The following is a 24,094-nucleotide window of genomic DNA, read 5'->3' as shown; positions in this document are numbered from 1 at the left end:
GGGAGGAAGATCAGGAGTATAGTTATATATATACCAAGTTTGAGATACTGATAAAATACTAATTTGACATTCCCCACTCAAAATTCCAGGAAAAAAAGTTCCTGTAGCCAGCTGACAAGAGTGTCATTGAGACATTCCCCACTCCTTGTGGTGTCTTCTCCAACAGTGTATCAAGTACAGAACTGCTTGGTTAACACTGAGTAAGAGTCAACCGCAAATCAAGCTTCCATGTAGATACGTGCTGTTCAATTTAAACTCTTCTCTCCAACATATTTCCCACTGGAGTTATTCTCTCTTTCAATCCCCATATGCTCTCCCTCTGCTCTTCCAATGATGCTATCATGCCACCTTAATGGGAAAGTTTGAAGTCATCCAGCATTTTTCAGTTCATCAGATCACACATTCCCACATCATCCTCTCAGAACTCTCTCCAATCTCAAATGATGAGCTTTCTCTTTTTCTCTAAGCAAAGTCCTTCACCTGTGCTTTTTTTTGTTTTTGTTTTTTTTTGTTGTTGTTGTTGTTGTTGTTTTTCCCTTAATCTTGTCTGTCTCCCCTACTAGACTATGAGTTCCTTGCCTGGGAAACTCTAGTGGTTCTTTATAAATATATATTGAAATAATGCATAGGTGAATAAATAAATGAATGAATGGTTTTAAGCTACCGATCTTTTCCAGTATTTTGGATTTGGGGCCCCACAATCCTCTCCTTAGAATCATCAATCTCTCTGGGCTAAAAAGATCAAGGCCAGACTGATTTTAATTAGTAGCTTATGGAATAAATCTTTTTACTATTTAGACCTACCTGTATCATTAAGCACCTACTTTTCAGGCAAGAGCTAGATGGGACAGGAATGAGGGGAACTAAAGAGGAAAAGAAAATCTACTAGGAGATCAAGAAAATTTAGAGAAGAGAAAATTAAAATAATTTTTAAAAAAACTCTTGAAAAGTAATCAAAAGTCATTAAAAGTATGAAAAATGTACACCCTACTAATAACAACAAAAATTAAAAACTATATCAAAATGTCATTTTGGCTTTTAAAATTAAAAAGAAAAAAGTTTAAATAATAATGCTTTATATTGATACAGATATGGTAAGTCAATTTTTCACTGCTGATTAGGACACAAATGTATACAATTGGTTTGAAAAAGTGTGAAATTTGGGGGACATTATTTATTCCTTTCTAGTGTACAGCTACTTATTGCTACATAACAAGCACTCTAAAACTTAAAACAACAATAAATATTTATTATCACACATAATCTCTGTAGGACTGAATTCAGAAGTGGCTTAGCCAGGGTGGTTCTACCTAGGGGGTCTCTCATGAGTTGGCAATCAAGAATTCAGCAGAGCTGCGATCATGCTGAAAGCTTGACTAGGATTGAAAGATCCACTTCGAAGGTGGCTCACTAACATGGCTGTTGACAGGAGACCTCAGTTCCTCACCATGTAGACATCCCCATTGGGCTGCATGAGAGTCTTCATGACAAGACAGGTAGCTTCCCCAAGGTAAGTGATCAAAGATATAGCAAGGTGGAAGCTGAAATATCTTTTATGACCTAGGAAGTCTCACGCCATCATTTCCAAAAATTCCCCTTGGTTATACGGGTCACCCTGCTCAACATGAAAGGTGGTTACAGGAAGGAGTGAATACTAGGACACAAGGATCATTGGAGGCTATTTTGGAGACTGGCTACCACAGAGTGTAAACACTTTCATGCTTGAAGGATTTGGATCTATCTTTAAGAGTTCAACAATTAAAATACAGGCCACCCCTTCTGTTAATGATATTCCAAGGCATATCTGTTTCAGAATATTCTTGCTATGACTTTTGAATATGGTTCAATTCTATAATTTAGTATCTTCACCTTGTAGGTTTACAAGTGAAGCAATGAGAAGACACTGAAGTATAACAGAAGAGACTTGAAAAGCAGAAAGAAAGAAAACTTTACTGGGAAATATTTTCAGATGGATAATTTTATTTGTAGTGTTCAGGAAAAGGGCTTATAACTAACTAAGATATGGAGTATAACAATGGGTATTTTTCACAAGGAGGACCTAGTCAACTTCTAAAAGTTTAGTGCTTAAACTCTCTGCTTACAATACACTTTATTTCAACAAGACCATCTGAGGATCCCTAGTACTTTACTTGGCATTCCTTTAGAGCATTTTTACCTTTATAGTTTGATCATGTTACACTTGTCTAAGTCATTCTACCACCTCCAGAGTCCTTAAAATCAGAGTTCATTTCTATTTCATCTCTTCCCTCTATTTAGGATCTAATGTCATTGTGTTCTCCATTTCCCTCCCCACTTCTCAATTTCCCACTTCGCTCTCCCTTTATACAAACACAGATGGCTGTACTTATTGCCTTAGAGGAACCATGTGGCTGCAACATCACAAAAACCCTGTGAGTCTTTGCTTTAGTTTTGTATTCCAAAAGCCCAAAGCCCTCAAGAGATTTGTGTGGACTTCAGACTTAGAGAAAATGCTTTTTAGATATAGTAGGAGAGGAGCTGGGCATGGTGGCTCGTGCCTATAATCCCATCACTTTGGGAGGCTAAGGAGGAAGGAGCCCTTGAAGCCAGGAGTTCAAAACCAGCCTGGGCAAGAAAGTGGAGACCTTGTTTCTAATAAATAAAAGAATAGATTTTTAAAATTAAAAAAAAAATACTTGTGCAAGATGGTGTGTGGCTATAGTCCCAGCTACATGGAAGGTTGAGGCAGGAAGGTCACTTGAACCCAGGAATTGGAGGATGCAATGAGCTATAATTATGCCACTGCATTCCAGTCTGGGCAACAAGTGAGGCTCTGTCTCTAAAAAAAGAAAAAGAAAAAAAGCAGGAGAGTGCACACATCTCAGTGACAACCAGACAAGATGATGAAAAATGATACTGAAAATCAGATGTGTCAATGAAAAAAGCCAAACTCTGCAAAACATTTGAGGAGATTTCTTCTGAGCCAAATATGAGTGGCCATGGCCCAAGGCACAGTCTCAAGAAGTCCTGAGGACATGTGCCTAATATGTTTGGATTACATCTTGGTTTTGTATGTTTGAGGGAAATGTTAGACATCAATCAATACATGTGAGGTACACACTGGATTGGTCTAGAAAGGTGGAACAAAGCAGGGGTGGTGGCTTTCAGGTCACAGGTGGATTCAAAGAGTTTCTGATTGCAGTTGTTTGAAAGAGTTAAATTATTGTCCTGTAATCAGTAGAAAGGTGTATCTTGGTTAAGATAAGGAGTTGTACGATTAGAATACATAGATACAGGGAGAGGAACAACACACATTGGGGCCTGTTGGGGGGTGGGATGGGGGAAGGAGAGCATTGAGAAAAATAGCTAATGCATGCTGGGCTTAATACCTAGCTGATGGATTGGTAGGTGCCGCAGACTACCATGGCACACATTTACCTGCCTATGTAATAAGCCTGCACATCCTGCACATGTATCCCAGAACTTAAAATAAAAATAAAATTAATAAGAAATAAAAATATAAGGGGTTGTAGAGACCAAGAATCTCATTATGTAGATGAAGTCTCCATAGATGGTCATCTTTAGAGACAATAGATGAAAAATCTTTCTTATTTGGACCTTTAAGAGGTGCTAGACTGTCATTTAATATCTTCAGGGTTGGGAGGGCCTGGAAGGGGAAAAAGCCCTAGTTATGTTAACATAGATTATTTACAGATGCAAATTTTCCCCCACTAAAGACAGGCTTCACAAGGCCATTTCAAAATATAGCAAAGAAATATATTTGGGGGCCTGGCACAGTGGCTCATGCCTGTTATTCTAGCACTTTGGGAGGCCAAGGTGGGTGGATTACCTGAGCTCAGGAGTTCGAGATCAGCCTGGCCAACATGGTGAAACCTCATCTCTACTAAAAATAAAAAATTAGCTGAGTGTGGTGGCAAGCACCTGTAATCCCAGCTACTTGGGAGGCTGAGGCAGGAGAATCGCTTGAATCCGGGAGGGAGAGGTTGCAGTGAGCCAAGATCACACCATTGCACTCCAGCCTGGGTGAAATTCCATCTCAAAAAAAAAAAAAAAAAACTCTGCCTCCAAAAAAAAGAGGCCATGCATGGTGGCTCACACCTATAATCCCAGCACTTTGGGAGGCTGAGGCAGGCAGATCACAAGGTCAAGAGATCGAGACCATTCTGGCCAACATGTAACAAATACAAAATTAGCTGGGCGTGGTGGTGGATGCCTGTAATCCCAGCTACTTGGGAGGCTGAGGCAGGAGAATCGCTTGAACCCAGAAGGCGGAGGTTGCAGTGAGTCAAGATTGTGCCTTTGCTCTCCAGCCTAGGCAACAGAAGTGAAACTCCACCTCTAAAAAAAAAAAAAAAAAGAAAGAAATATATTTGGGGTTAAAATATTTGTATTTCCTTCTTTATCTGTCATGTGATGTTATGCCAGAGTTAGATTGGGAAGTAAGTCATGTTATACGGGGTTAAATAAAACCCATCCTGTGGCCAGGTGCCGTGGCTCATGCCTGTAATCCTAACACTTTGGGAGGCCAAGGTGGGAGGATTACCTGATGTCAGGAGTTCGAGACCAGCCTGACCAACATGCAAAAACCCCGTCTTTACTGAAAATACAAAATTTAACCAGGCATGGTGGCCCATGCCTGTAATCCCAGCTACTCGGGAGGCTGAGGTGGGAGAATTGCTTGAACCCAGCAGGCAGTGTCTTAATTTAATTTAATTTAGGAGAGCTAAATAATTAAGCATGAGGCCAAAGTACATAAGAAAGCGGCAGCCTTTTTATTGCAAATATGCACACGCTCTCCGGTGAGGTTCACTGGTCCACGGGAAAGGGGCCAGGGAAGTCGCACCAGCCTCTGCCGGTGGTGGACTTTTATGCATTGATACTGGAACGGGGAGGGCAGTGGGCAGGATAAGGGTGTGACAGGGGCGTCTCCATAGGCGTGGCTGGGTAAGTTTCAATCTCTTCGGATTGACGTCACCTGGTGCATGCTCGGTTGTCCTGCACTTTCCCGGGCACGGGAAAGTTGGTGATGAAGAACCCGGAAGCAATCGGGACTGTGCCATCTTGTTCACCTTCCTCCATTTTGTCCCTTCTCCCTCACCCAAACAGTCCAACCTCTTATTGATTATAAGAATTTGGGGCGCTGTTGTCTGTCTGGCTGCTTCCTGCTGTTAAGGGGCGTAGTTAGGGTCTGAGGTTGGCAGTTGGACGTAGGGATGCAAGAGCATTTGGTTGAAGGTGACTCGGGTGATTTCTTGGACCCTGGCTCAGAGAAATTTTATTAGAATGGGAGCAAGACATAACATAAGACAGAGGATTAGTATGGGAATTAGGAAGGAAGCATCTGCTGTACTACAGGCAGCAGCCATACCAGTGGTCTGGGGGTTTAGGGGGCGTTAAATTGTTGAAGCTCCTTTTTGATTTTGTTTAATGTTTGGACGTTGGTGTCAACCAGGCCTGATTCATTTATGTAGTAGCAACACTCCTCTCCTAGGAAGAAGCATGTTCCTCCTTTTTCAGCTGTAAGAAGATCTAATGCCTGCCTATTTTGTGCTGCTACCTGGGCTACTGAGGTGATTTGACGTTGTAAAGAGGCTAGGCTTTCAGCTGAAGCCTCTATGGCTGCTTGGACCTGAGTGGAGAGGGTCTGTGTGGATTGAATCAAGTGGGTGAGGGCCCCTGTTCCAAGTCCTGAGGCTACTAGGGACGATGCTAGGGACACCCCGATAACTAAGGGAAGAAAAACGGCTTGTGTTTGAATTTTATTGCTGGAAGTGGTAAGCTGTGAAGCTAGCTCGGACAATTCTGCTTCGCCATATAGGGTTAAACTAGGCACTAAAGACACCGGAACGCAAAGGGATTGGGTGATGGAGGTGGGGTTAAGAGTTTTAGATAAAGTTTGGTTATACCAGAAGTAGCCGCCAACGGGGGCCGTCTGGGTTCCCTTGGGAGCTTGGGTGTGATTACACCATGAAGAGTTGGGAGTAGAGTAGCAAAATGGAAGGGTTTGACTCTGTGGATTACGGTGTAATGGAACTTGAGGCAAGGATGTTGCTTGAGAGGAGCTGGTAGAGTCGGTGGTGATATTGAAAGCGGCTGGTAGAGGGACTGCCACTAAGGGAGCTTTTCCGAGTGCAGCGCAAAGGAAGCAGTGGGAGAGGTTTCTTACTCTGGCAGCCTGGGTTAAGTCCCTAGCGAATAAGTGTTAGCCATGAGAATGGGTCTTCATTGTTAGAGGGGCTTAGGGGGGCTTAACAGCTTCTGTATTTTTTGTTCATGAGATTTTACGGCTGAGGTTGAATTTTGTAGGGTCTGTACACCCTTAGGGCGTTGTACTTGCTGAACGTATATTCTCTTTACCTGGATGGTTGTGGTGGGATATGAGGAAGAAGATGATGCATATAGTCCACCTTTTACTCCCTGGAACCCTCGGTGGGCCCAGGGATCATTAATAATAAGACTATACGTTCGTGGTGAAGGGCTTTGAAACATATTCTTATGTTGGGATTGTGCATTGAAGTCATACAAAGGATGGATTTTGCAGTAATTGTATGGACACCCTAGGTTTGGTTAAGATGTTTTGTCCCCGGAGGGGGGTGGGGCAAGAGGGCATGATGAGGAAAGAGTGGGCAAAACATGCATAGTCCAGGCAGCAATTTAACATTGCGGTCTGGCGAGGGTTAGATGGTTTACCGTCTACTCCAACTACTGAAATAGTGGATTGTTGGCTAGATTCTCCATAGGACGGCAAAACAGAGTAGGTAGCCCCCATATTGATGAGAAAAGAAATTGGCTTACCCGCTACCTGTAGCGTTACCCTGGGCTCGGTGAGGGTGACCGGGGTCTCTGAGTGTGGGCACCGTCAGTCGTCGTCAAGGTGTAGGAGTTGGAAGGAGCCTTCCGACCTTTGAGGAGAGGCACTATGTTGAGGCGCGGTGCCTGTCCTGATGGGGTGGGCAATCAGACTTCCAATGCCCCTCCTGCTGGCAAGCTGGACATGGCGTGGTAGGCAGGCGGGGATTTGGGCACTTATTAGCCCAATGCCCAGTCATAGGAGACTCGTCTTTTTGTCTTTCCTGCCAGCAGAGTGGGCAACACTGGTTGGAGGGCAGCCACTAAAGCCTGTGCCTGAAGGGCGGCCTTTTGTTTTACTCTGGTTTGTCGAAGAGCCTCAGCTGTTTCTTCCCTAGAGTTAAAAACTTTGAAGGCCAGTTTGACTAAGTCCTGTATGGGGGTTTGAGGCCCATCTTCTACCTTTTTTAAAATTTTTTTCGGATGTCAGGGGCCAATTGGGAGATGAAATAAATGGCAAGGACAGTAGCTCCTGCCGGTGAGGTGGGATCCAGTCGGGTAAATTGGGCTAGTGCCTCCATAAGGCGATTTAAGAAGGAGGCAGGATTTTCCTCTGGGTGCTGAATAATTTCCTGTAATTTATTAAAGTTTACTACTTTGTTAGAGGCTGTCTGCAGACTAGCCAAGAGACATTGAATCATAATGTGTCTTCTACAACGACCAGGTTGTTGGGGTTGGTAGTCCCACTCCGGATCTGTGGATGGGACTGCCTGTTCACCTACTGGGACAGCAGGGTTGGTTAAATGTAACTGATCTGCATGCTGCCTGGCAGCTGCGAGAATGTACTCTTTTTCCTCTGGGGTAAGAGTGGAAGTAAGGATGACATGTAAGTCATGCCAGGTAAGGTCATACGCCTGGCATAGATATCGAAACTCTTTGGAATATTGGGTGGGGTTGGCTGAGAAGTCACGGAGTCGTTTTTCAATTTTGGAAAGATCTGCCAAGGAAAAAGGGACATGGTCTCTAACTAGTCCTTCGGCTCCGGCGACCTCTCAGAGGGGGGCCAGTAGATTAGTAGGAGACGTAGGGTCAGGTTGATTAGTGGAAAGTTGATCTGTAAGGTTTGGTATAGTGGTCTTTGAGCAGGTATGGGCCGCAATGGGAGAGGTGAAAGGAGGAGCATCGGGAGGGGCGGTGGGAAGCCACGCGGGAGCAGGCCAGGGAGGTCCATAGGGAGGGGGTTTGGAAGGTCGGGAGAGAGGTGCCCCACCCTCGGTCCCGTCAGGAGATGGAGGTAGAATCCTCCTCTACTGGTGAGGTGGGGGCCGAGGGCTGGGTTTTAGCCAATAAGACCTGGGTCATTGAACACTGGGCGCACAGGTCCGGGCGAGAGCGCAAGTCCTAAAAGCCTTGGACATAGTTAATTTCTGACCATCTTCCTAGCCTTTGACAGAAATTAGAAAGGTCTAGTAGAATATTATAGTCAAGCATGCCTTCGGGTGGCCATTGAGATTGGTTGTTTAATTTATATTGTGGCCATGCAACCGTGGAAAGGAAAATTAGCTTCTTTTGCTTTAGATCCTGGGCCAAACGTAAGGTTTGTAAATTTTGGAGGAGACAACCCAAGGGGGTGTTCCTAGGGATTTTTGACTGTGAGGTTCCCATTGCCCTAGCTAATAGAAATGGAGGCCGGTCTTGGGCAGCGGCAAAGCGTCCTTTGCCGCTGTTAAAGATCGGGGGCTTGTGGAGCCACTTAGGAAAAGAGAGAAACTTCAAGAGGGACGTCTCCGGGTTGAAGTTCTCCCAGCAGCCACCAGGTGGCCTAAGCCTCGGGCATGTACATGACTTCAGGCCGAGGGGACTACCCACCGGATGAACTAGGGAAGGGGAACACTCACCAAAGATGGTGACTTCAGAGTGGCGGCAAAAAGGAGCCAGAACGCTTGACGTACCCAGGAAGGTCTCTGGAGCTGGAGTAGTAGATTCGTGAGGGAGAAGGTTCCAAGGATCCCCCTGAGGGATACCGAGGAAGGGTCTCCTCCCGGGTTTCGGCACCAACTGTCTTAATTTAATTTAATTTAGGAGAGCTAAATAATTAAACATGAGGCCAAAGGACATAAGAAAGCGGCAGCCTTTTTATTGCAAATATGCATACACTCTCAGGGGAGGTTCACTGGTCCACGGGAAAGGGGCCAGGGAAGTTGCGCCGGCCTCTGCCAGAGGTGGACTTTTATGCATTGGTACTGGAAGGGGGAGGGCAGTGGGCTTAGGATAAGGGCGTGATAGGGGCTCCTCTGTAGGCGTGGCCAGGTAAGTTTCGATCTCTTTGGATTGACATCACCTGGGGCATGCTTGGTTGTCCTGCACTTTCCTGGCAGCCGGAAAGTTGGTGATGAAGAACCCAGAAGCAATCGGGACTGTGCCATCTTGTTTACCTTCCTCCCCCATTTTGTCCCTTCTCCCTCACCCAAACAGGCAGAGGTTGCAGTGAGCTGAGATCATGGCACCGCACTCCAGCCTGGGCGATAGAGTGAGACTTTGTCTCAAACAAACAAACAAACAAACGAACCCATCTTGTTACTGGAAAGTGGTCTCAATCCAGACCCCAAGAGAGGGTTCTTGGACCTCACGCAATAAGGAATTAAGAATGAGTCCATAAAGCAAGTTTATTAGGAAGTAACGGGATAAAAAAATGGCTACTCCATAGGCAGAGCAACAGCTTAGGCTGCTCAACTTATAATTATTCATAGTTATAGTTATTTCTGGATTATATGCTAAACAAGGGGTGGATTATTCATGAGTTTTCCAGGAAAGGAGTGGGCAATTCCTGGAACTGAGGGTTCCTCCTCTTTTTAGACCATGTAAGGTAACTTCTGGACAAAGCCATAGCATTTGTAAACTGTAATGGTGCTGGTAAGAGTTTCCTTTAGCATGCTAATGCATTATAATTAGTAGCTAATGAGTAGTAAGGATGACCAGAGGTCACTTTCACCACTATCTTGGTTTTGGTGAGTTTTGGCCGGCTTCTTTCCTGCAATCTGTCTTATCAGCAAGGTCTTTGTTACCTGTATCTTGTGCTGACCTCGTATCTCATCCTGAGACTTAGAATGCCTAATCTCCTGGGAATGCAGCCCAGTAGATCTCAGCCTCATTTTAGCCAGCTCCTATTCAAGATGGAGTTGCTCTGGTTTGAACACTTCTGACAATCTGATGAGATTTTATGGTTTGTAGGCTGTGACTCCTCACATCCCTTAGATAAGAATTTGGGGCCGTGTGTGGTGGCTCACTCCTGTAATCCCAGCACTTTGGGAGGGTGAGGCAGGTGGATAATGAGGGCAGGAGTTCAAGATCAGTTTGACCAACATAGAGAAAGTTCATCTCTACTAAAAATACAAAAGTAGCCGGCGTGGTGGTGCATTCCTGTAATCCCAGCTACTTCAGAGGCTGAGGCGGGAGAATCACTGGAATCCGGGAGGTGGAGGTTGTGGTGAGCTGAGGTGCCGAGATCATGCCATTGTACTCCAGCCTGGGCAACAAGAGCGAAACTCTGTCTAAAAGAAAAACTTGAGCAAGAGAGAAGACAGGTCAGAGTTTAGTCCTCAACCTCTCCTCAAACGTTCCACTTAGCACTACATGAACCATCTCATCTGGCTGGGAACTTACACAAAACCTGAGGAAAAGAAGATAGGGCCTATTGTATGATACTAAGTTTTTGCCACACAATCAGAATAGAGCTTGAAAGAGAAAAGGTTGAATGACTGAAAAGTAAAGGCGGCTACATTTCTTACACATCCTAGTTTGTGGATTGAGATGCCTATTTGCTACATTTGTTACTTAATAAACGTTTGCTGAATAAAATAATTGAATAAATAAATGAAAAATAAAAATTTGAAACAGATCCAGGGTGAATGTTTTTTGATGAGGGAGCCATAGGCAAGGTGGACTATGTTGATAAAAAGAGTTAAACTCTGTAAAATGTTTGAAGAGATTTATTCTGAGCCAAATATGAGTGACCATGGCCTGTGACACAGCCCTCAGGAGATCCTGAGAACATGTACCCAAGGTGGTTGGGGTGCAGCTTGGTTTTATACACTTTGGGAGACATGAGATTTCAATCAAATACATTTAAGAAATACATTGATTTGGCCCAGAAAGGTGGGACAACTCAAAGCGGGGATTGGTGGGGGGAGAAATGGGTGCTTCCAGGTTATAGGCAGATTTAAAATTTTTCTACTTGGCAATTGGTTGAAAGAGTTATCAATAGAAAGGAATGTCTGGGTTGTCTTAAGAACTTGTGGAGACCAAAGTTTTATCATGCAGATGAAGCCTCCAGGTAGCAGGCTTCCGAGAAAATAGATTGTAAATATTTCTTACCAGACTGAAGATCTGTGCTGACATTAACCAGAGAGGTATAATGAGGCTAGTGGGGCGGGGCCCTAGTTCCTTCATGGCCTGACCCAGTCTTTCAGAATTTTAGAGTGCCCTGACCTAGGAGAAAGTCCATTCCGAGGGTTGGCCAGGGGTGCTTAGAATGTTATTTTTGGTTTACATCTAAAAGAAGCACAGAGGTCTAGGCATCCAGAATCGTGGTTACTGGTGACCATGGACCTGCAGGTGATGGTAAATTCTCTCTTTTTGTTCCTGGTGTGTTTTCCTTGGGATCCTTTCTATGAGAAATGTAGGCAGGGTTTTATTTTTCTAGGTTCCTAGTGGTGAGGTGCCTCAACAAGAAAAAGGACCAGTTTTAGCTTCAGGTCTATGTGAAAGCGGTTAACACTGGGCTTGGAATGGTAGATACTCAATGATTAAGGTTACTTCTTATTCTCGATTCTTCTTTCCAAACCTAACTCGTCTAATCACTTCTAGGCCCCGCCCCTTCTGAGCCCCCCTCCTTCGGCCTGTATGATAGGCTCTTCCTCCATTTCCGGCTTCTGGGACTCGGGTGCACCACGGATTCCGGTGTCATGGCTGTTTGAAGTACCGGGAGTCGGCGAGGCGGCTGCAGGTCCCTCCCTGCGGAGCCGCTGGTCCGGCTGGCGGGGATGTGACCGCGGGCCCGGCCGGCCTGCCTCAGGCGTCGCGTCAGCTCCCGTGTCCGTGCCCTTAGCCCACACCGATGGCGGGATCCGGCTGTGCCTGGGGCGCGGAGCCGCCGCGTTTTCTGGAGGCCTTCGGACGGCTGTGGCAGGTACAGAGCCGTCTGGGTAGCGGCTCCTCCGCCTCGGTGTATCGGGTTCGCTGCTGCGGCAACCCTGGCTCGCCCCCCGGCGCCCTCAAGCAGTTCTTGCCGCCAGGAACCACCGGGGCTGCGGCCTCGGCCGCCGAGTATGGTTTCCGCAAAGAGAGGGCGGCGCTGGAACAGTTGCAGGGTCACAGGAACATCGGTAATTGCCGCTGGCTCCTTTCTCTTCTTGCCCAGGTCACAGTCCGAGCACACTCCTCCTCTCGCTATCTGGCGTTCTATCTTCCTGCCCTTCTGCGGGAGAAGCGGGTCTAGCCTTCTTTATCACCCGATCCAGGCCCCTTTCCCCTTTCACTTTATTACTGTCTGCGGTATAGTGGAGTTGGTGGTCTGCTTTGCCAGGTGTCACACAGATGCTCAGTAAATTCTGTTCTGCTTCGAGTCCCATCGGAGAATGCCGCATTCATTAGCATACAGAAATATCTTTTCTAGTGAGAGGAGGCATGTCTTTGCTGATTGTCGTGTCTTGTGTGGAAATTTTTGGATCTTTGCATACCAGTAGAAAATGGGAACTATGTTTGGGCCTTGTGACATCAATGCTGGTAACTCATATAGCTCACCTGTTATATATTTAGTACGGATTTGGAAGAAATGATTCACTATTCCATGGGAGCCCTTACAGAAGTGTGAAATTTAGGAACACTGGACCTTTGCTCTCGTGAGACTGTTTCATGAATCAGATACTCAGAATGTAAGCTATGTAATGATCACTGATGATTGATCTGTGAAAAGGTTTCATTTTCATTACACGACAGAAAGAAAGCATATCATTAGTTATAGCTTTGGTTATTAAAGAAAAGTGAGTTTTTTTATAACACCATTTTGGAGAAGAGTTAACACTAGTGCTGCATTTTTTTAGTATACCAAGTTGTCTATTACTATAACTTTGGTACTGAAAAGGGAAAATTTTTGCAAGCCAAAGAACTTGCTGAATCTCTGCAAGATTAGTTGAAATTTCATCCAGAAAGTCTCAATCTCTTCGTTAGTATTTAGATTATAGATAGCTGTTTGTTTTTCTGCTTTAATTTTTTTTGAGACAAGTTCACTCTGTCACCCAGGCTGGAGTACAATGTCGACATCACAGTTCACTTCAGCCTCCAATTCCTCCTAAAGCCATCCTCCTGCCTTAGCCTCCCAGGTAGCTGGGACTACAGGCACGCAGCACCATGCCTGGCTAGTTTTTTGTAGAGAGGTGATTCCCCTTTGTTACCCAGGCTGGTCTCCAAACTCCTGGGCTCAAGCAGTCCTCCTGCCTCGGTCTCACAGAATGCTGGGATCATGGGCATGAGCCACTGTGACAGACCTAGACTGCTATTTTGGATGAAGAAGCAATCTTTAGTTTGGTTTTTGCACATTGTGACATTCCTTTTAAAAGAGTTGCTTAATATTTGGATTTTTACTTTTAAAAATTTTTTTAAAAGGACCTCATGATGCAACAGTAAGTTTTATTTATTTATATTTTGGATTTTTACTTTTAATCATTTTTGGTTGGCACTCCAAGTTCATGTTCATCACCACTGAGTACTCGGTGAAACACAAATTGAATAATTGTACTGTATGTAGTATCTGTGAATGGTAATCAGCTATTGTAGGCTGTCTCATCTTATTTTTATTAAAATAACCCAGTTGCCAAAAGATCTTATTCATGGGAAAAATAAATTACAGTGGAAGCTTGCTCAGCAAAGTTATCCTTACCTAGACTATCGCAAGTTTGTACTGCAGTTACCAACTTTAATTAGTGACTTACTGTGAGTCTGATTTTTAAAGTATGATAATTTCTTTTTCTAGTGACTTTGTATGGAGTGTTTACAATCCACTTTTCTCCAAATGTGCCATCACGCTGTCTGTTGCTTGAACTCCTGGATGTCAGTGTTTCGGAATTGCTCTTATATTCCAGTCACCAGGGTTGTTCCATGTGGATGATACAGCATTGTGCCCGAGATGTTTTGGAGGCCCTTGCTTTTCTTCATCATGAGGGCTATGTCCATGCGGACCTCAAGCCACGTAACATATTGTGGAGTGCAGAGAATGAATGTTTTAAACTCATTGACTTTGGGCTTAGCTTCAAAGAAGGCAATCAGGTAAGAAATAACCTTTTCTTTTCTCTCACAGTTTAAAATGTAGTGGTCTGAGCCAAATATTTTTAAATGACAAGGGTAATTTAGTAGGGACTTACAGGTCATTTTAATCTAAAATACTGAAATGCCAGGGGATGCAGCAAATCGAAAGAATTTCAGTGCCACCGTGTAAAAAAAAAGACATAATGTTTGGGTCAGGTAGGAGGAGCCAGTGAAGCACGAGAGCTCTGGAATTATTATAGATACTTAACCTGCATAGAATGGTTTTCTAAATTTTATGCGTGTTTGGCTAATTGCTGAGTTACTGTTCCTGGTCCCTTCAGTGTTGGGGCTGTAGCTCGTGGCAGAATGCATGGGATAGTTCTGCCAAATCCTTCTTTCTCCATGGTTTATTGTTTCTTTGCAGTGTCCTTATTATCAGCAGTGCCTAATAGGTAAGAGACAATCCAAAGAAGACTTCTTTATGAGCACTATATGGAAATGTGCAGCTTGCCTCTGAGAATTGCCCAGTTAATGAACCAAGGAATTATGGTAACCAAGGACTAAAAATTTTTAACATTTAGCTTGGCAGTGGGTTTACTGCACTGTTAGGGAAATAAATTCACCGTAGAGATGGATAGAAAGGGAGCAGCTTTTTTATTGCTTGTAATATTTACTCATCTTTTTTAGGATGTAAAGTATATTCAGACAGACGGGTATCGGGCTCCAGAAGCAGAACTGCAAAATTGCTTGGCCCAGGCTGGCTTGCAGAGTGATACAGAGTGTACCTCAGCTGTTGATCTGTGGAGCCTAGGAATCATTTTACTGGAAATGTTCTCAGGAATGAAACTGAAACATACAGTCAGATCTCAGGAATGGAAGGTAAACTTCACCAGTGCTTTGCTTTGGGGTCCTTACTTTCAATTTAAGAGTATATAATTTATGATGATTCTTTTTTTTTTTTTTTTTCTTTTGAGATGGAGTTTCACTCTTTTGCCCAGGCTGGAGTGCAGTGGCGCAATCTCAGCTCACTGCAACCTCCGCCTTCCGGTTTCAAGCAATTCTCCTGCCTCAGCTTCCTGAGTAGCTGGGATTACAGACGCCAGCCACCTCGCCTGGCTGATTTTTGTATTTTTAGTAGACACGGGGTTTCACCATGTTGGCCAGGCTGGTCTCGAACTCCTGACCTCTTGATGCACCCGCCTGGGCCTCCCCAAGTGCTGGGATTACAGGCATGAGCCACCGTGCCTGGCCAATTTATGATGATTCTTTTAGAGAACTCTTGGTTGCTGTCTGTTGTTGGTACTCCTCTTTTTCTATTTATGATACTTGTATGCCACTACCAACTCCTATGGCTATCAATGTGCTAGTGAGTATTGCATTCTTATTGTTCCTAACCTGTGGCTTGGCAGATAGTAAGTGCTTGATGAAATATTTGAATGAATCCATTTTCTTGAAGAAGCAAAAGTGGTTTCTTTTGTTTACTAACAGTAATATTAAGTTCTAAAGTGTTACTAACACAACCATAGCTTATAAGTTAAATGATAATGTTTATAGATTATCTTAACTCCTTTACAGTTAAAAAAATTATTTTTACTGGGCATGGTGGCTCACACCTGTAATCCCAGCACTTTTGGAGGCTGAGGTGGAAAGCTTATTTGAGATCAGCCCAGGCAAAGTAGTGAGACCCTGGTCTGTAGTTAAAAAAAAAAGTATAAAAGGTATTTTAATACTTGTTTAATATCAAGACCAATAATCATTCCAAAGCATTGTATTTATTAAACCTCAAAAAATTAACTGGGTGTGGTGGCACACACCTTTAGTCCCAGCTACTCAGGAGACTGAGGCAGGAAGATCACTTAAATAGTAGCCTAAAGGATACTGATACTATCTCAACATTAAAGCCCCACAATACCTTTGAAAACATACAGTAGTTAATTCCTAATTTATAAATGCACAAAAAGTTCATTCAAATGTTAGAGGTTTGGAACTTAGATACTAAGCAACAAGCTTTTGATACTAAGCAACAAGCATTTTTTTGAGCATGTAATACATACTATATAGCTATTATAACATATAGTTTTGTTTCTTTTAAACACCTAGACACTGATTTCTGTTGTAGCATTTCCTGGAAGGGATATTTTAATAGCCCAATGTATATACCTGATGCTTGTATGGGTAAAAATTGCTTTCTTGGGAATAAAATCAGTATCATCCTTTATTATTGGTACTCCAAACAATCAAGAGTCTAAGTATTCTTTCTTAGTGCTAATCCAGACATACATCAGTTATTTGAATGAGCTTTGACTGTCTTTGAGCCTTTTGTACTATATCTGCTTGGCTTAGAGCTCATCAGAACTAGATCACATTCAAATTTGTGTGAAATTTAGAGGGGTGATGTGCAGTAATAGGATCTCCAATATATGCCTCTAGATACAACATTATTTTTCTGTTTTATCACTTTCTATGGAGGCAGAAAATGCCAACTGATAATGAGCATGGGCTCTAAAGTCAAACTACTAGGGTTTGTATCTTGCCTCCACAAAGGTCTTACTAAGTTACTTATTTAGGTTCACTAAGCCATGGTTTGCTTTCCTTAAAATGAAGATAATAATGGCATTTATCTCATAAGACTATTGAGGTTAATAAAGAAATGATACTTTTAGCAAGCAGCTCATGGTAAGTATTTAGTAATTTTACTGATAATGATAGTATCAGTTCTTTTAACTCATATACACAGTTCTAAATTCTGAGTTAGCATAATATTCAAGGAGAAAATATATTCCTTAAAGATTTAGAGAATGAGTAATATGACAAATAAGCTGTTTTAATACTGCATCATATTCTCTTTGATAGTTTATTTCTGTCTGAAAACCAATTGAAGGCTCATCACGGAGATACTCTGAGTCACCTATTACACATTCATTTTTGCATTAAACTACATTCTTATGTGGTTGCATTGGTGTTTATTTTTTCTTCTTTCGTCTAGTAGATGTTCACAAAGTGCTAGGTGCTGAAAATGAAGAAAAAATGTTCTTCTCTAGAAGTGTATAATTATGTATATTATTTCTTCTGTTAAGATTGTAGGATCTTGCTGGACATGATGGTTCACACTTATAGTCCCAGCATTTTGGGAGGCCACGATGGGCAGATCACTTGAGCCCAAGAGTTTGAGAGCAGCCTGGGCAACATGGTGAAACCCCATATCTACAAAAAATACAAACAATTAGCTGGATGTGATGGCACACACGTGTATTTCCAGTTACGCAGGAGGCTGAGGCAGGAGGATCACTTAAATCTGGGAGGCAGAGGTTGCAGTGAGCTGAGATTGTGTCACTGCACTCCAGCCTGGGTAGCAGAGCAAGACCCTGTCTCCAAAAAAAGAAAAAAAGATTGTAGGCTCTCAGAAGATGGTGTTTTCTGTTGCAATTTATTCTCAAATAGTGCTATATGCCTAGTACTCAATATACAGACTGAATAACCAAAGGAAGACTTTTCTCCCTTTTTTAAGGCAAACAGTTCTGCTATTATTGATCACATATTTGCCAGTAAAGCAGTGGTGAATGCCGCAATTCCAGCCTATCACCTAAGAGACCTTATCAAAAGGTATGTTACACATACTGTAAACTTGCTTTGCATACATGTACTGTGTGAAATGGTACGTCTTTTTTTTTTTTTCTGAACAGATTTATATCTAGTTTGCTTGATCCATGTAGGGGTTTTGTTCCCCTAGAAATAAGTCTATGCAGGCTAGCTTCCTATAAGGAACATAAGTAATCAAATAGTTTTACCAAATTTATTTTCAAAGGAATGTTCTTTTGCTCATAGTATCGGATATTAAGCTTTTCCTGGCAGCTGCCTTTTCACTGGAAGATAGATGCTGAGCCACTATACCTTTGGCCTCTCATAGCCCTGGCAGTTCTATATACTTGATGGTAAGCAGGTTTTTAAAGAGAATCTTTATTAACTAAAGATTGAGTTGGCTTTTGGACTACTCCCCTCCCCCTAAAAAAAAGACCGAAAAACCATTTTGAATAAGATAGTTTTTAATTATACTTTAAATTACTCTTGACAATGGTCTGGGGACAGATACAGTTTTTCTGATGTCTGAATAGATCCAAATACAATAGATATTTTGAAAATACAAATGTGTACAGTCGTGTCATTTAACAATAGGTATCTGTTGTGAGAAATATGTCATTAGGTGATTTTGCCATGCTAACATCATAGAGTACCTACATAAACGTAAATGATTCAGATTTCTGCCCACACCTGGGCTATATGGCAGAGTCTATCGCTCTTAGGCTAAAACCTATATAGCATGTTACTATACCAAATACTACAGATAGTTGTAATACAATGGTAAGTATTGTGTCTAAACATAGAAAAGGTACACTAAAAATATAATATAAAAGATTAAAAATGATATACCTTATAGGGCACTTAACCATGAATGGAGCTTGCAGGACTGCAGTTCCTCTGGGTGATTCAGTGAGTGAGTGGTGAGTGAATGTGAAGGCCTAGGACGTTACTGTACACTATAAGACTAAGGGTAAAACTATGTACTTAGCCTACACTAAATTTATTTTTAAAAAAATTTTTTTTTTTTTTTTGAGAGAGAGTCTCACTCCATCACCCAAACTGGAGTGCAGTGGCACAATCTTGGCTCCCTGCAACCTCTGCCTCCCAGATTCAAGCGATTCTTGTGCCTCAGCCTTCCGAATAGCTGGAAGTACAGGTGTGTGCCACCACGCCCAGCTAATTTTTGTATTTTTAGTAGAGACGGGGTTTCACCATGTTGGCTAGGTTGGTCTCGAACTCCTGACCTCAAGTAATCTGCCTGCCTCAGCCTCCCAAAGTGCTGAGATTACAGGTGTGTGCCACTGCTTCTGGCCAAAATTTGTTTTCTTCTATAATAAGTTAGCTTAACTGTAACTTTTTTACTTTATAAACTTTAATTTTTGTTTATCTTATTTAATTTTAAATTTTTTTGCTAAAAACTGAGACATAAGCACACCTTAGCCTAGACCTACACAGGGTCAGGATCATCAATATCATTGTCTTCCACATATTGTCTTACTGGAATGTCTGCAGGGGCAGTAACATGCATAGAACTGCCATCTCCTATGTTAACAATGCCTTGTTTTGGAATACCTCACAAAGGACCTGCCTGAGACTATTTTACAGTTAACTTTTTGGGGGAGGGGGTGCACTTTAAAATAGGAATAAAAAAATAGTTACAAATACATAAGCCGTTAACACCTTTGTATTGTCATTATTAAGTACAGTAGTTTTGTTTACATCTGTGTCCTACCGCAACACATTACTCACCTGCATTGCCACAAGCATGTGAGTGATGTGTTGCGATAGGGCATTAATGGCTATTGATGTCACTAGGGGATAGGAATTTTTCAGACCAGTATATTTTTTTTTTTGTTTTTTTTTTTTTTTTTTTTTTTTTTTGTTTTGAGACAGAGTCTCGCTCTGTCGCCCAGGCTGGAGTGCAGTGGCCGGATCTCAGCTCACTACAAGCTCCGCCTCCTGGGTTCACGCCATTCTCCTGCCTCAGCCTCCCGAGTACCTGGGACTACAGGCGCCCGCCATCTCGCCCGGCTAATTTTTTGTATTTTTTAGTAGAGACGGGGTTTCACCGTGTTAGCCAGGATATAATTTTATGAGATCACTGTCGTATATGTGGTCCATTGTTGACCAAAACGTCGTTAGGCAGTGTATGACTGTATTATTAAATAGTAGGCTTTTCAGGTTTCTAGACTATGGACCGGAAATGAATAAAATAATTAGTACATCAGAAAAGTATGGATCCCTTGTTTGAGTTAGAGTATTATAGTTTCCTTTGAATATTAGCCCTATAAACCTTTAATTATTGGCCTATAAACCTTAATAATTGGCCCTATAAACCTTTAAATTAGTTTTATTAATTCTTTACTTTGAAATAGTTACAGACTCACAGGACTTTGCAAAAATGTTACAGAGAGGTCCTTACCATTTACCCAGTTTCCTGCCATGGTAATTATTTATATAACTGTAGTATATACAGTATCAAAACCAGTAAGTTGAAATAGGTATAATCCACAGGATTTATTCCGATTTCACCAATTTTACACATACTTATTTGTGTGTGTATTTTTCAAATTAGTTTTAAATAGCTGTTAGTATCTGATTGATATGAGATATTATAAATTGCATTTTACATTGAAGAGAAGGGAGTGAAAAATTATAAAATGGATTATAGCCTGGAAGTTAAATCATCTAAATTCTAGTATTGACTTTTTTATTTTTATTATTTTTAAAATAATAGCTCCCCCCCATTTTACATAGAATACTAAATTTGGAAACTATAGAAAGTCATGATGAGGAAAATAAAAATTATAAACCCACATTCTAGTGTTAGTACTTTGGTATATTTCTTTCACTATTTTTCTGCATATCGCATTATATATGCATACAAGTCGCTTGAACCTTTTTTGTTGTTGTTGAATAAAGCACAGCTACTAAAAACACTAATTAAGCAAATGTGTAGCTTAATTAATCTGTTGGAACATTGTACCCATCTTGTAACTACCATTCACATCAAGAAATAAAACTTTGCCCGCCACCCTGGAAGTCCTGTATGTGTCTCATCCCAATCTCATACATTTTTGTTTCCTTGAGTGTCTTATATATTACTGCATTGTTTCTGTTGAAAGTTTCGTGACTCAGTAAAAGTCACTTGGTCTTCCAGCCTGGCCAAGATGGTGAAACCCCGTCTCTACTAAAAATACAAAAAATTTAGCTGGACATGGTGGCGGGCGCCTGTAATCCCAGCTGCTCAGGAGGCTGAGGCAGAGAATTGCTTGAACCTGGGAGGCGGAGGTTGCAGTGACCCAAGATCATGCCACTGCAGTCCAGCGTGGGCAACAGAGCGAGACTCTGTCTCAAGAAAAAAAAAAAAATCACTTGGTCTTCTTGTCTAGATGCCCAGAGGATTTTAACTTTTTCTTTAATGTGTAGTAATTTTACCAAAATATATTTTGACTTTGATTGTTCTGGGTCAGAAATACGGTATGTCTTTCACTGTGTAGTTTCAGATCTTCGTTTGTTTTAGAAAAGTGTTCTTAAAGTACAGTTTTTAATTTTTTTTTTTCTGTTCTTTTTGGTTTTCACTTTCGTGTCCTCCTAGTCTACATATGTTTGATTTTCTTTGCCTTATATTCAATATTGCCATTTTTTCTTTTCTTTTTTTTTTTGAGACGGAGTTTTTGCTCTGTTGCCCAGGCTGAAGTGCAGTGGCATGATCTCGGCTTACTGCAACCTCTGTCCCCTGGGTTCAAGCAATTCTCCCACATCAGCCTCCCAGGTAGCTGGGATTACAGGCTACTGCCGCCATGCCTGGCCAATTTTTGTATTTTTAGTAGAGACAGGGTTTCACCATGTTGGCCAGGCTGATCTCGAACTCCTGACCTCAAGTGATCTGCCCGCCTTGGCCTACCAATGTGCTGGGATTACAGGTGTGATCCTCAGCGTCCAGCTATCATTTTTGCTTGATTCTGTGTTTTCTCTTTTTCCTTTCTTAAGAGATGAGGTCCCACCATGTGCCAGGCTGGTCTTGAATTCAAGTGACCTTCCTGCCTCAGCTTCCCAAAATGCTGGGTTTACAGGCATAAGCCACCACCCCCAACCCATTATTTCTTTTGTTTTTCTTTCTTTTTTTTTTTTTTTGGTGTGTGTATGTGTGTGCGTGAGACCGAATCTCACTCTGTCACTCAGGCTGGAGTGCAGTGGCGCGATCTTGGCGCACTGCAAGCTCTGCTTCCCGGGTTCACGCCATTCTCCTGCCTCAGCCTGGGCGACAGAGTGAGATTAGCTGGGACTACAGGCGCCCGCCACCACGCCAGGCTAATTTTTTATATTTTTAGTAGAGATGGGGTTTCACCGTGTTAGCCAGGATGGTCTTGATCTCCTGACCTCGTGAACTGCCCACCTCGGCCTCCCCAAGTGTTGTGATTGCAGGCGTGAACCACCGTGCCTGGCCTCTTTGATTTTTAAAAATATCCTCCTTTTTGCTTACTATTTCTCTTTAAGACATTATTTGTTGTGTTTATTCATCCTTGTATCTCTTGTAGTGTAATTTTATTTTACGAAATGATTTTCTTTTAATTTCTAATTCTTTCCTGAGTTCTAGTACCTTATTTTTGTGATTTTCAATTTTTTTTCTCTTGCTCTTTTACATCTTGTATCACTCCTCCCCCTGCAAAAAACTCAAATGAGCTAAAGACAAAAAAATGTCCTTAGCTCATTTGAGTTTTTTGCAGGGGGAGGAGAAGACAAAGTCTCACTCTGTCGCCCAGGCTGGAGTGCAGTGGTGCAGTGCTCACTGCAACCTCTGCCTCTCAGCTTTTAGCGTTCCTCCTTCCTCGCCCTCTCAAGTAGCTGGGATTATAGGTGGACCCGAGCAGGCCCAACTAATTTTCATGTTTTTAGTAGAGACGAGGTTTCACCATGTTGGCCAGGCTAGTCTGGAACTCCTGACCTCAAGTGATCTGCTTGCCTCAACCTCCCAAAGTGCTGGGATTATGGGCATGAGCCACCATACCTGGCCATGTAACTCATTTTGAAATGGTAGGTTATAAAGGCCAGGCGTGGCCATTTAGTTCATTTTGAAATGGTAGGCTCATGCCCATAATCCCAGCACTTTGGGAGGTTGAGGTGAGCAGACCACCTGAGATCAGGAGTTCCAGATTAGCGTGGCCAACATGGTGAAACCCCGTCTCTACTAAAAACACAAAATTTAGCTGGGCCTAGCAGCATCTGCCTGTAATCCCAGCTACTCTGGAAGCTGAGGCAGGAGGAGGATTGCTTGAACCCCCCAGGCGGAGGTTGCAGTGAGCCAGGATTGCACCACTGCGCTTCAGCCTGGGTGACAGAGCAAGACTCTGCCTCAGGAGAAAAAAAAAAAGGTAGATTTTAATGTTCATCTGTGTTAGGGTCATGTCTGGCATACATTATCCGAGATTTATCATTTTGCAGGGGTTTTTTTTGTACAATAGATACTTTTCTTTCTTTCTTCCTTTTTTTTTTTGTTTTTTTTTTGAAGCAGGGTCTCGCTCTGTGACCCAGGCTAGAGTGCCATGGTGTGATGATAGCTCACTGCATCTTTAAGCAGTCCTCCCACCTTAGCCTCCCAAGTAGCTGGCACCACAGGCATGCACCATCATGCCTGGTTTATTTTTTTGTAGACAAAGTCGTACTATGATGCCCAGGCTGGTTTCAAACTCCTGGGCTCAAGTAATCCTCCTGCCTTTGCCTTCCAAAGTACTGGGATTACAAGCATGAGCCACCAGGCATAGTCAGTTATAATCCTTTTTATGTTGCTCATTTTTATGTGAAAATTATTTTCCTAAACTTATATAAGAAAATATACTTGGGATAACTTTTCTTATTATACAGGGCTCCCTCTTCTGTTGTTTTGTGTAATACTCCCAAAAAGTGGCTTTTTTCAGAGATCTCCTGGCTCTTCTCTTCTGCTTTTTTCTGGTGCCTCTCTCTCTCCCCCTCATCCTGCTCAGTTTGGATTCTTTACCCAATATTTCTTCTCACTGTGGGACTTTGCACTGAAAAAAAGCTTTGGCTGGTTAGTTTTAAGAGGTCTTAGTGTCTAGATTACTCTAACCTCATGATTTTACAAAGAATTCCTTGTATTCACTTAGTATTAGAATGTATAACCCCTTATAGTTTCAGCTGCTTTTCTCCAGCATCTTGCTATGCAGTCCAGTGAGTACCTTTTGGCTGTTCGGGGTGATTTTTTTCTCTGGTTCATCAGATCAATTGTAGCTTTCCTCTGCCTTCTTACACATAGATGCCAATATAGTGCAAATCTTACTGCTATTGATAGTTTGGCACTATAGGGTTTTTGTTTGTTTGTTTATTTGTTTGTTTTTTGTGATGGAGTCACACTCTGTTGCCCAGGCTGGAGTGCAGTGGCACGATCTTGGCTTACTGCAACCTC

The 24,094-nt window shown here is 42.4% G+C and overlaps 1 protein-coding gene across 1 annotated transcript in view; it reads left to right on the top strand.

Annotated features, from left to right (window-relative positions):
• Positions 1-11,709: 11,709 nt before the first annotated feature.
• UHMK1 (U2AF homology motif kinase 1) overlaps positions 11,710-24,094 on the top strand; it is a 30,975-nt gene continuing 18,590 nt past the window's right edge. Inside the window, exons 1-4 of the mRNA XM_033200051.1 lie at positions 11,710-12,173; positions 13,820-14,112; positions 14,779-14,970; positions 17,600-17,694. Of these exons, the coding sequence (XP_033055942.1) occupies positions 11,906-12,173; positions 13,820-14,112; positions 14,779-14,970; positions 17,600-17,694 (848 nt within the window). The 5' untranslated portion in view covers positions 11,710-11,905. The remainder of the gene's footprint in view (positions 12,174-13,819; positions 14,113-14,778; positions 14,971-17,599; positions 17,695-24,094) is intronic.

Source organism: Trachypithecus francoisi, unplaced genomic scaffold (assembly GCF_009764315.1).
Source record: "Trachypithecus francoisi isolate TF-2019V2 unplaced genomic scaffold, Tfra_2.0 Lachesis_group5, whole genome shotgun sequence".
Lineage (NCBI taxonomy): Eukaryota > Metazoa > Chordata > Mammalia > Primates > Cercopithecidae > Trachypithecus > Trachypithecus francoisi.
This window is presented reverse-complemented; position numbering and strand designations above follow the sequence as displayed.